Source organism: Sciurus vulgaris, assembly GCF_902686455.1.
Source record: "Sciurus vulgaris genome assembly, chromosome: 12".
In the NCBI taxonomy this organism is placed as follows: Eukaryota; Metazoa; Chordata; class Mammalia; order Rodentia; family Sciuridae; genus Sciurus; species Sciurus vulgaris.
The window spans coordinates 56654187-56667894 of NC_136473.1; the positions used below are offsets into that span (position 1 = coordinate 56654187).

Here is a 13708-nt window from a genome sequence, read left to right on the forward strand (position 1 = left end):
AGCCCAAGACCCTGCTTTTAATCTCTAGCATGAAAAAAAAAAAGAAAAAGAAGAAGAAAAAGAAAGACATCTGACTTCATCAAAGACTTTTAAGCATCAAAGACACTATCAGCAGGGCAAAAAGGCAACCCACAAAATGGGAGAAAGTACTTATGAATCATGTATTTAGTAAGCAATTAAAACTCAGTAACAAATGAAAGAATCTGGTTAAAAAATAGGCAAAGGTGTCGGGTGCAGTGGTACATGCCTGTAATCCCAGTGACTCAGGAGGCTGAGGCAGTAAGATAACAAGTTCAAAGCCAGCCTCAGCAAAATCCAGGCACTAAACAAATCAGTGAGATCCTGTCTCTAAATGAAAATACAAAATATGGCTGGGGGTGTGGCTCAAAAGTCATGAGTGCCCCTGAGTTCAATCCCTGGTACCCGCCTCAAAAAACAAAAAAAGTGGGCAAAGGACTTCAATAGACTCTGCTCCAGAGAATCTTCTTTTTTTAAATTTATCTTAAATTTTATTGTAAACAAATGGGATACATCTTGTTTCTCTGTACGTGAGGTAGAGGCATACTATTTGTGTAATCATACATTTACATAGGGTAATAGTTTTTTCCTTCTCCCCACCCCTCCCAGCCCCTTTTCCCTCTATACAGTTCCTCCTTCCTCCATTCTTGTCCCCCTTCCACCCCCCTCCAGAGAATTGTATACAATGGTTAATAAGTAAATGAAAGATGTTTAATATACTAATTATTAGGAAAATGCAAATCAAATCCACAATGAAATACTACCTCATACCATCAAGACAAATGTTATAAAAAAACAATAACCAACCAAGGCACAATGGTGCCTGCCTGTTATCCTAGATAATTAGGAGACACAGGAGGGAGGCTGAGGCAGGAGAACTGCAAGATCAAGGGCAGTCTAGGCAACATCATGAAACCCTGTGTCAAAAGTAAAATTAGAGAAGGGCTGGAGATATAGCTCATTGAGCACTTGCCTAGCATGATGGGCAAGACCCTGGGTCCAATCCCCAGAAGCATGCATGCATACATGAAAAACGTGAAAGGAGCATTGGTGAGGATGTGGAGAAATTGGAACGCTTGTGCACTGTTAGTGGAAAAGTAAAATGGTACATTCTAAAAAAATTAAAAACAGAATTACCGTATGAGTCAGTAACTCTACTTTTGGATACATATCCTCAAGACTAAAAGCAAAGACTTGAGGAAATATTTGTCAACTTGTGTACATGCCAGCACAATTCACAATAGCCAAAAGGCGGAAGCAATCAAGTGTACATTGACAGATGAACAGATGCACAAACTGTGGTTTGTACAAAATGGTAGAATATTATTCCTAAAAGGAACAAAATTCTAACATGCTTCAACACAAAGAACTTTGAAGACATTATACTAAGTGAAATAAGCCAAACACATGGACAAATATGATATAACTCTAAGTCAGATTCAGAGACAGAAAGTAGAATAATTGTACTAGGTGCTGGGGGAAGAGAGTTATGGGGAGTCAGTGTTTAAGGGTATAGAGTTTCAGTTTTAAAGATGGATGGACATAATGGTTGCACAATCCAAATTTACTTAATGCTATTGAATTGTATACATTAGAATAGTTATAATAGTAAATGTTATATTATGTATATATTACCATAATTTTAAAAAACTGTAAAAAAAAAAACAAATCTGAAGACTGCTTTACAGAAATTTCTAGTCTTTGTACTCTTAAGTTGTGAACCATAAATTAAAATTGTACAGACTAAGACTTCACAAAGAAAAATCACAGAACTCTTTGAAAACAAAACAAAACCAAAAAAATCAGTTATTTGTTAATAAGTTACCTGGTATTCTTTTTCATTGACAAACATATTTAATTCTACTCGTCCATATCTATATATAGAAGTACAGGAATATAGATCATATAAAAGTTTCCAAAGCACGTTTCTTTCACTTCTAAATGGCAAGATTCCAATTATTTTTAAAGGAATACCTGTTAGGAATATAAGGAAAAAAGATTTAGGTAAAGTTCTTAACATTCTTTCTTGTGACCACATTTAAGTGAAGCAAACTAAGTTAACACTGTTAATTTTAAATTGATTTAAATTAAAACTAAGCCACAGTATCTTTCCCCAATATGGAGGTTGACCTTTGAGGATATAAAATAGTTGTGTCCAGGGAAAGAAAATGTCATATTCAACTGAGAAGCTGCTCATGAACTGTACAATAGAAACTGTACCCAAATGTAAACAAACCAGGTATACTGCCAAAGAGAGCTGGCAAATTATAAGTCATTTGATTTAGTGAATGAAAAAATTACCTGCTTTCCAAGGAACTGCTTGTATTCCTAAATCTTTAAAAAGCTCACTTGAAACACAAATAGGTGGTTTTGCTATTTTACAATTGTCAGGATCCATTTTAAAGAAGTCACAGTGAACCACTTTCAGTTTTCCATTCATATTTTTCCCTAAGGACTAGAAACAAAGAGATAACATGTTAAGAAATTTCAATATTGCATAGACATTGTAATAATTCGAATATCTACTTAGAAAAATAATATAAAAAATGACTTGAAGACTTTCTTACAAAAAAATATTTCTACGTCCATAAAGAAAATATTACCACCCAGGAACAGTGGTACACACCTGTAATCCAAGTGACCCAGAGGGCTGAGGCAAGAGGATCACATGTTAGAGGTCAACCTCAGCAACTGAGCAAGACCCTATCTCAAAATAAAAAATAAAAAGGGCGAGGTATCGAGTTTAGTGGTAAAGGCCTGGGTTCGAGTCCCAGTACAAACAAAAAAAGAAAGAAAGAAAAAGGAAAATATTAATAGTGTACCTACACCTTAACACAGAAAATAAAAATCAACGCCTAAAAGTGATCAAAGTGTGACAATATTACCAAGAAATCCACTCCCAAACAAAAGTAATCTTCAACGGGGGCAGAGGGTATAGCTTAGTGGTACAGAAATTGCCTAATTTGAGCAAGGACCTGGGTTCAAACCCACAATACAAAAAACAAATAATGACAACAACAACAAAACCTTCAACAATCCTTTATCCTTTTACTTTCTTTATTTTATCTTAATGCCTTCAGTTCTTCAAAAGCTTCTTCACACTAATCTTAGTTATCAACTGCTTAGTTGTGGCTACCTGGAGCATTGGGCCAAGATTCTGAGATCACAGCTGGACTAGAGTACACAGCTGTGAGTCATCGGCTATGGTCATGGGAAGAAGAAACAAAATATGTTTCATAGAAGGGGAAAACAATTAAAATATTAAAGCGAAATGCAAATGGAGTCAAGAGAGTATCTTTTTTCCCCTAAGGGAATCTAGTCAATCATCCACCAAGTGAACTTAAAGCTCCTTGGGTAGGTGAATCTATATCTTTAACTTTTCATTTACATTTTCAAAGACAGAAGGAACCATAGACCTTGTCCAATGGAAGACAATCAGTATATTTCAGTTTGTTCATTGCCCATTAAACTTAATTTGAAGTTACAGAAAAATCACCTAGAAGAAAGCAGTACGTTTTTGAGGTGTACATGGAGGTTTGCTATTATTTAATTTTCAAAATGTGCTGGAGATTACATTCAGTGCCTCATCTGTACTATGAAAGCACTCTACCACTGAGCTATACCCACAGGCTCACATTGTGGTTTTTATATACAGAAAATTCTACTGGTATTTGTCAAGGTTTAAAACAATTTCACAATCTAAAGTAATCAGTTTAAAAACCAACTTTTTCTTAAGCATTAGAGTTCAGCCTATAAATAGTATTCTATTTCAAACTCTTTTTTTTTTTTTTTTTTTTTGGTGGTACTGTGGATTACATGCTAGGTAATCTCTCTAAAACTGAGCTACATCCCCAACCCTAAATCTAGTAAATTTTAATTATCACTCCACCAAGGGAATCATTTACAAAGATTAAAAGAAAGACTGGGGGTAGAAATCATATCTACTTGGTCATATTAATTTTGAGATGTCTACTAAGTAATCCAAATGGAGATGCTAGGTAGGAAGCTGTATATCTGAAAAAGCAGTTCAGTGGAGTGGTCCAGGCTGCAAGTATAAATTTGGGAGAATTTGACTTAAGATAATTAAAGCCAGGAGTATAGATCCCCAAGGAGAAATACAGAAGACTAAACCTAAGGATGGTGTAACTCCAAAGTCTAACGACAAGAACCTAAGAATAACACAAGGAAATAAGTAAGGAAACCTGAACAGTGCAGTGTTGCAAAAGCCAAAAGAACACAACACTGATGTAAAGCATATGATGATTTTTAAACTCCAACATGTATAGCAGTAAGATAATCTCACAAGGTATAAAAAAGATACGTTTCAAGTAAAGAAAGCTAATTAATTTTGCTTTGATGAAAATGTTTTTTAGAAGTACACTTTATTACTCAGTAATTTTTGCATTCTGAGGGAACATCATGCATTTTTGCTTCAGCACCTGTAATTAACCATTCACAATTCAAATACAATAATAGCCAAAGCTCCAAAATAAATAACTGAATTCATACAATAATTATGAGGTCACATTTAAAAACTCAATTGGAATGCATTTAAGAGTCAAAAACAGGAAGCAAAAAGGACAGAGGAAATTAACCCTTGAGTTTTTCATAGTCAGTAAGGTACATTACATAAGTTTATCTTATTTAATCCTAATCAAGATCCTATACAGGGAAATATTAGCATCTCTTATTTTATATATAAGATTTATAGAGGTTTTCAAGATGGCGGCCTAGAGGGTGGCTGCATTACGTGTTGCTCCAGAACTCAGGATTCAAGAGAGGAGATATTGAGACGCTTGGGACCAACTCAAAGTAGCCGAGTGACTCTCACCCCCTGGGGGGGCATCCCGGATGGGACGGGGGTCCCGGAACGCAGGAAACTTTGTGAAGTAGAACTGCCGGCGAGACGCCCCTCCCCCCGCTGGAGCGCCGTAGAGGAGGCCGCTCGGCACAGCGCTGGGACTCGGCACAGCGCTGGGACTCGGAGCAGCCACTGGGGCTCCGGCGGCTGCCCGGGGGAGGAGTGGCGGGGAGAACTGTGTGGACTCAGGACACCGGGGCCTGCCCTGAGGAGGAGGAGAGGAGCGTGGCCACTTGGATTCGGAGAGACTGCGCCAGAGCTGCAGGCGGTTGCCAGAGGAGAAGCCGCGCGGCGAGCTGTTTGGAATCAGAACGACGCTTCTGAACCCCGGGGCCTGCCCTGAGGACAAGGAGGAAGAGGAGCGGCCGCTTGGATTCGGGTGACTACACGGGAGCTACAGGCGGTTGCCAGAGAAGGGGCTGCGTGGCGAGCTGTTTGGACTCTGACCACTTCTGAACCCCGGGGCCTGCCCGGAGGAGTAGGAGAAGGAGGAGAAGGAGCGCGGCGGGTCGTTTGGACTCGCAGTGACTGCATTAGCGCTCCAGGCGGCTGCTCAGAGGAGAAGGCGAGTGGTGAGTTGTTTGGTCTTAAAGTGACAGCTCCTGAACACAGGGGGGCTGCCTGGAGGAGAAGCGTGGTGGGACGCTTGGTCTTGAGTGGCCGCACTTGAGCTCCGGGCGGTGCCCAGAGGACCCGTGCAGCGGGTCACGTGGATTCAGAGCCACTCAGAGGGACTGCTCCTGAACACCCGGGGGGTTATCTGGAGAAGGAGGAGGAACGGGGAGGGTCACTTTGACTCGGAGTGATTGATTGCCCCGGGCTACGGGTGGTTGGTGGGAGGAGGAGGCACGAAGTGAGTTTCTTGGACTCCTAGTGACCGCACCGGCATACTGGGCGGCTGTCTGGAGGAAGAGGCCTGTGGCGGGTCTCTGGGACTCAGAGCGATTGTTCGGGGCCACAGGTGGCTGCTCAGAGGAGGGGCCACGCAGCCAGGCGATTAGGTGCAGAACAGGGTCCCAGGATCTAGGAGGCTTCTGGGTGGAAGAGCCGCACAGAGACAGGCTTAGGGCGGAGCAAAGGTTCCAGGCCTATGGGCAAATTCTCTGAGGAGGGGCAGCCTAAGGAGATTCATCTGCGAAGGGTGAGGCTCCCAGGCCCAGGAGGTAGGGCCGGGCCCCTGGAAACTTTGCAGAGGAAGGCAGCCCAGCCCAGGCAGTAGCTGTAAATTGAGGGGAACCTCTAGGAGGAAACTGACCAGCGAGACCTCCCCACCGGGTGAGTCTTCCTTGCTGGGTGAGGTTTCCCACAAGGACGGTAAAACCAGAGACTCAGGCCCAAACAGGCCTTGCCTCAGCCCACAGCCTAGGTCCCCTTTGGATGACCATTGGTCAACAAGTGGAGGCACCTCTGCCCACTAGCAGGGAATATACCCCACCTGAAGGCCACCACTCCTAGAGAGGCAGCTTCCTTGTGGAGCACCGCATTATCAACCTCCTCCAAGACTTCAGCCTACTGAAGGCTAAGAGGGGATATATATAGGAATCTTCAGGGTCATTGTAAATCAACAGAGGAAATCTGCAATATCTCAGCGGTCCACTGATATCTGAACAACATGAGAAAACAAGGAGAGAAAATGCTGCAAACAAATCTAGATGTTACATCAATAAAACCCAATGACAGCATGGCAGAAGAAATGACAGAAAAGGAGTTCAGAATGTACATAATTAAAATGATCAGAGAAGCAAACGAGGAGATGAAAGAGCAAATGCAAGCATTGAATGATGAGATGAAAGAGCAAATGCAAGCATTGATTGATCGCACCAATCGACAGTTAAAAGAGCAAATACAGGAAGCAAAAGATCATTTCAATAAAGAGTTAGAGATATTGAAAAAAAACCAAACAGAAATCCTTGACATGAAGGAAACAATAAACCAAATTAAGAACTCCATAGAAAGCATATCCAATAGGATAGAACACCTGGAAGACAGAACCTCAGACATTGAAGACAAAATATTTAACCTTGAAAACAAAGCTGAACAAACAGAGAAGATGGTAAGAAATCATGAACAGAATCTACAAGAACTATGGGATATCATGAAAAGGCCAAATTTAAGAATTATTGGGATTGAGGAAGGCCTAGAGAAACAAGCCAAAGGAATGAACAACCTATTCAATGAAATAATATCAGAAAATTTCCCAAATCTGAAGAATGAAATGGAAAATCAAGTTCAAGAGGCTTACAGGACTCCAAATACACAAAATTACAACAGACCCACACCAAGGCACATTATAATGAAAATACCTAACATACAAAATAAAGACAGAATTTTAAAGGCTGTGAGAGAAAAGAACCAAATTACATTCAGGGGGAAACCAATACGCATATCAGCAGATTTTTCAATCCAGACCCTAAAAGCTAGAAGGTCCTGGAACAACATTTTTCAAGCCCTGAAAGAAAATGGATGCCAACCAAGAATCTTATACCCAGCAAAACTTACCTTCAAATTTGACGATGAAATAAAATCCTTCCATGATAAACAAAAGCTAAAAGAATTTACAAAAAGAAAGCCAGCATTACAGAACATTCTCAACAAAATATTCCATGAGAAAGAGATGAAAAACAAAGAAGCAAATCAGCAAAGGGAGGAATTATCCTAAAGGAATTGTCAAATAAAGGAGGAAACAAGTTGTGTCAAACAAATAAATAAACAAAATTTTAAAAATGAACCAAATGACCGGGAAACCAAATCATTTCTCTATAATAACCCTGAACGTTAATGGCCTGAATTCATCAATCAAAAGACATAGACTGGCAGACTGGATTAAAAAGAAAGATCCAACAATATGTTGCCTGCAAGAGACTCACCTCATAGAAAAAGATACCCATAGATTAAAGGTGAAAGGATGGGGAAAAACATACCATGCACATGGACTCAGCAAAAAAGCTGGAGTATCCATCCTCATTTCCGATAATGTGGACTTCAAGCCAAAGTTAGTCAGAAGGGATAAAGAAGGTCATTTCATACTGCTTAAGGGAAGCATAAATCAGCAAGATATAACAATCATAAACATCTATGCCCCAAACAGTGGCTCATCTATGTATGTCAAACAAATCCTTCTCAATTTCAGAAACCAAATAGACCACAACACAATAATACTAGGTGATTTTAACACGCCGCTCTCACCACTGGACAGATCTTCCAGACAAAAATTGAGCAAAGAAACCATAGATCTCAACAACACAATCAATAATTTAGACTTAACGGACATTTATAGAATATTCCATCCAACCAAGAGTGAATACACTTTCTTCTCAGCAGCACATGGATCCTTCTCTAAAATAGACCATATATTATGCCACAAAGCTAATGTTAGCAAATACAAGAAGATAGAGACACTAGCATGTATTCTATCAGATCATAATGGATTGAAGTTAGAAATAAATGAAAGAGTAAAACACAGAAACTATTCCAACATCTGGAGATTAAACAATATGCTATTATATGATGAATGGATAACAGAAGATATTAGGAAGGAAATTAAAAAATTCTTAGAGGTAAATGAGAACAAAGAAACATCATATCAAAATCTCTGGGACACTATGAAAGCAGTACTTAGAGGGAAATTTATTTCATGGAGTGCATTTAATAAAAGAAGTAAAACTCAACAAATAAACAACCTAACACTACAGCTCAAAGCCCTAGAAAAAGAAGAACAGAACAGCACCAAAAGTAGTAGAAGACAGGAAATAGTTAAACTCAGAGCTGAAATCAATGAAATTGAAACAAAAGAAACAATACAAAAAATTGACAAAATAAATAGTTGGTTCTTCGAAAAAATAAACAAAATTGATAAACCTTTAGCCACACTAACAAAGAGAAGACGAGAGAAAACCCAAATCACTAAAATTCGGAATGAACAAGGAAATATCACAACAGACAGGATGGAAATACAAAACATAATTAGAAGCTATTTTGAAAATCTATACTCCAACAAAATAGAAAATTTCGAAGACATCAACAGGTTTCTAGAGACATATGAATTGCCTAAACTGAATGAGGAGGACATAAACAATTTAAATAGACCAATTTCAAGTACTGAAATAGAAGACGTCATCAAAAGCCTACCAACAAAGAAAAGTCCGGGACCAGATGGGTTCTCAACCGAGTTCTACAAAACCTTTAAGGAAGAGCTCATTCCAATACTTCTCAAAGTATTCCATAAAATAGAAGAGGAGGGAACCCTCCCAAACTCATTCTATGAAGCCAATATCACACTGATACCTAAACCAGACAGAGACTCATCAAGGAAAGAAAATTTCAGACCAATGTCCTTAATGAACATCGATGCAAAAATTCTCAACAAAATTTTAGCAAATCGCATACAAAAACATATTAAAAAGATAGTGCACCATGATCAAGTGGGTTTCATCCCAGGGATGCAAGGTTGGTTCAACATCAGGAAATCAATAAACGTAATTCACCATATTAATAGACTTAAAGTCAAGAATCACATGATTATTTCAATAGATGCAGAAAAAACATTTGATAAAATACAGCACCCCTTCATGCTCAAAACACTAGAAAAAATAGGGATAGTGGGAACATTCCTTAATATTGTAAAGGCCATTTATGCTAAGCCCATGGCTAATATCATTCTAAATGGTGAAAAACTGAAAGCATTCCCCCTAAAAACTGGAACAAGGCAGGGATGCCCTCTTTCACCACTCTATTCAACATCGTTCTTGAGACTCTGGCCAGAGCAATTAGACAAACCAAAGAAATTAAAGGGATACGAATTGGAAAAGAAGAACTCAAACTATCCCTGTTCGCTGATGACATGATTATATATTTAGAGGAACCTGGAAATTCCACCAGAAAACTCTTAGAACTCATAAGTGAATTCAGTAAAGTAGCAGGTTCCAAGATCAATGCCCATAAATCCAACGCATTTTTATACATAAGTGATGAATCTTCAGAAAGAGAAATTAGGAAAACTACCCCATTCACAATAGCCTCGAAAAAAATAAAATACTTGGGAATCAATCTCACAAAAGAGGTGAAAGACCTCTACAATGAGAACTATACAACACTAAAGAAAGAAATTAAAGAACACCTTAGAAGATGGAAAGATCTTCCATGTTCTTGGATAGGAAGAATTAATATTGTCAAAATGGCCATACTACCTAAAGTGCTATACAAATTCAATGCAATTCCAATTAAAATCCCAATGACGTACCTTACAGAAATAGAGCAGGCAATTATGAAATTCATCTGGAAGAATAAGAAACCCAGAATAGCTAAAGCAATCCTTAGCAGGAAGAGTGAAACAGGGGGTATTGCAATACCAGATCTTCAACTCTACTACAAAGCAATAGTAACAAAAACGGCATGGTATTGGTACCAAAATAGAAAGGTAGATCAATGGTACAGAATAGAGGACACGGACACAAACCCAAATAAATCCAATTTTCTCATACTAGACAAAGGGGCCAAAAATATGCAATGGAGAAAAGATAGCCTCTTCAACAAATGGTGCTGGGAGAATTGGAAATCCATATGCAACAGAATGAAACTAAACCCATATCTCTCACCCTGCACGAAACTAAACTCAAAATGGATTAAGGACCTCGGAATCAGACCAGAGACCCTGCAGATTATAGAAGAAAAAGTAGGTCCAAATCTTCACCTTGTTGGTCTAGGACCAGACTTCCTTAACAGGACTCCCATAGCACAAGAAATAAAAGCTAGAATCAACCACTGGGATAGATTCAAACTAAAAAGCTTTCTCTCAGCAAAGGAAACTATCAGCAATGCGAAGAAAGAGCCTACAGAGTGGGAGAATATCTTTGCCAATCATACTTCAGATAGAGCACTAATCTCCAGAATCTATAAAGAACTCAAAAAAGTCTACTCCAAGAATTCAAACAGTCCAGTCAACAAATGGGCTAAGGAAATGAATAGACACTTCACAGAAGAAGATCTACAAGCAATCAACAAACATATGGAAAAATGTTCAACATCTCTAGTAATAAGAGAAATGCAAATCAAAACCACCCTAAGGTTCCATCTCACCCCAATTAGAATGGCGATTATCAAGAATACGAGCAACAACAGGTGTTGGCGAGGATGTGGGGAGAAAGGTACACTCATACACTGCTGGTGGGGCTGCAAATTAGTGCAGCCACTATGGAAAGCAATGTGGAGATTCCTTAGAAAACTTGGAATGGAACCACCATTTGACCCAGCTATCCCACTCCTTGGCCTATACCCAAAGGACTTAAAATCTGCATACTACAGAAATACAGCCACATCAATGTTCATAGCTGCTCAATTCACAATAGCCAGACTGTGGAACCAACCTAGATGCCCTTCAATTGATGAGTGGATAAAGAAACTGTGGTATATATATACTATGGAATATTACTCAGCCATAAAGAATGATAAAATTATGACATTTGCAGGCAAATGGATGAAATTGGAGAATATCATGCTAAGTGAGATAAGCCAATCTCAAAAAGCCAAAGGACGAATGATATCGCTAATAAGTGGAGGTTGACACATAATGGGGGGGAGGGAAGGGTTAGGGTTAGGGAGGGGGGCAAGTATGGAGGAAGGAACTACTGTATAGAGGGTAAAGAGGGGTGGGAGGGGTGGGGGGAAGGGAAAAAAATAACAGAATGAATCAAACAACATTGCTCTATGTAAATTTATGATTACACAAATGGTATGCCTTTACGCCATGTACAAACAGAGAAACAACATGTATCCCATTTGTTTTAAAAAAAAAAAAAAAAAAAAAAAAAGACAGGGAATTGAGTCCAGGACCTCACACATGATAGGCAAGTGCTCTTCCACTGATCTATATCCTCAGCCCTTTTCATTTTATGTTGAGATAGGATCTCTCTAAGTTGCCCAGGCTGGCCTTGAACTTGCAATCCTCCTGCCTCAGTCTCCTGAATAGCTGGGATTACAAGCATGTACCATTGCCTGTGGCTTCCAAATTTTAGTAACTGATAGTGTGAAACGTTTAATTTCTGCTCATATCCCATGTCCAGCAAGGGTCTGCTATGTTCCTGTTCCATGCCATCTTTCTTCCTTCTGAGAGGAAATGGACAAAGCAGCTAATCTGGCATGCCCTTGGTCCTCCTGGCAGAGGTGAGGATATGGTGAATCATGAACAGAATTTTTAGCTTCTGCTTCTAAGTTGTATGATGTCACTTCTGCCCTTATTTCACTGGCCAAGACAAATGACAAGACTACTCCTGGCCCCAACAGATAGGGGTATATAATCCTGCCAAAGGAAGGAGCACTCTGGAACCCTGAGGGTAAATCCAATCCAGTGGGATGAAGAACTGTTCCCCAGAAGGAAAAGGAAATACTTAGGAAAATAGTACCAAAAAGGAAGAGGAGGAGGAGGAGGAGGAGGAGGAAGAAGAGGAGGAGGAGGAAGAGGAGGAGGAGGAGGAAGAGGAGGAGGAGGAGGAAGAGGAGGAGGAGGAGGAGGGAGGAGGAGGAAGGGGAGGAGAAGTTTGTCATGTCTGTAATTGTGTTTTGCTGGTTTCAGTAAATGCTGGTATAAGTTTATTTCTCCAAGTTCTAGATCAGTTTAAATAACATCAGAATTTTCTGTTCCTTGAAAGTTTGAAAGAATTCACTACTAAAACATTTGAGTCCCCGGTTTCTGGGATTACCTTCTTTATGACTTTCCCATTCAGTAGTCTGTTTCAATTTTTTTTTTCCCTGTGAGATTTATTGGTTCATTTATATTTCCCAAAATAAAGTATCCATCTAATGCAGTTTCTAAAATTAAAAAAAAAAAAAAAAAAAAAAAGATTTATAGATTCTGAAAGGTTAAATTAGTTACTTGGGCCAGTAACTAAAGAAGTTCTAGGGCTGCATGATTTGAAAAGACTGTGCCCTATCCCTGCTGAAATTAGGGTATACCACAAAAGTTGGTATTTTGTTAACTGAACGTGACAAATATTTCTGTAACAATTTTTTCACAATTCCAATTTGCAATATGTGTAAGATGTCTAGTATATTCAGATAGGAAAATAAACTTGCTGCCTAAAACATTGTTACTGTGGATTTCCAGGACTAGAGGAATGTGGGGGAGGGAACTTAAAGTTAGATAAATCCAGAATCAAGTATTATCCTTGAAAATCATTTTTAGAAGCAAACTTGAGAGACTTTAGGTTGCTAGAAACATGATTTGCTAAGAGGACCACTTTTGTTCCTTGATTAAGGGCTGCAAAGGTTCTACTTACATATTTCTCGTTTTATTCTGGCAAACAGATGGGCTCACCCAAAATGACATGTGAGGCCCTGGTTAGAAGTTTAAGTTAGTGCCAGTGGTAATAAGGGGAAAAAAAAGCCTGAACTGGAACAAACCTGGATTTAGAGACTGACTGCAGACCGCCAGTAGAGCACAAGCTGCCTGCTATTGCCTCGAAGTTCGCCAGTCGCCGTCACAGTACCTGCAGGTTTGGTTAAACGTGGCTGCTGCCATTTTGAGACAATAAATAGGACCCGTAGGACCCCTGGCCGGGCTGACTGAGCCCCATCTCCAGGACTCCTCACCTCAACCGACCACTCCCTGACTCCAGGGCCCTCAAACCGACTGACTGCTCCCCGTCACCAGGACCCCCAGACCAACTGACTGCACCCTACCACCAAGACCCCCTACCAACTGACTGCATCTTGCCTCCAGGATCCCGCAACCAGACTAACCACACCCTAACTCCAGGACCTCCAGCCGACCACACCCACACCCCAAGCTGGAGCTCCCCACTTGCCAACAAATTTGGAAGCCAGAGTGGCCATCTT

At 39.8% G+C, this 13708-nt stretch overlaps 1 protein-coding gene across 1 annotated transcript in view; it reads right to left on the reverse strand.

Moving 5' to 3' along the window:
• TFB2M (transcription factor B2, mitochondrial) overlaps positions 1-13708 on the reverse strand; it is a 51917-nt gene that overhangs the window by 28336 nt on the left and 9873 nt on the right. Inside the window, exons 3-4 of the mRNA XM_079106636.1 lie at positions 2320-2473; positions 1844-1992 (exon numbers count right to left, since the gene is read on the reverse strand). Of these exons, the coding sequence (XP_078962762.1) occupies positions 1844-1992; positions 2320-2473 (303 nt within the window). The remainder of the gene's footprint in view (positions 1-1843; positions 1993-2319; positions 2474-13708) is intronic.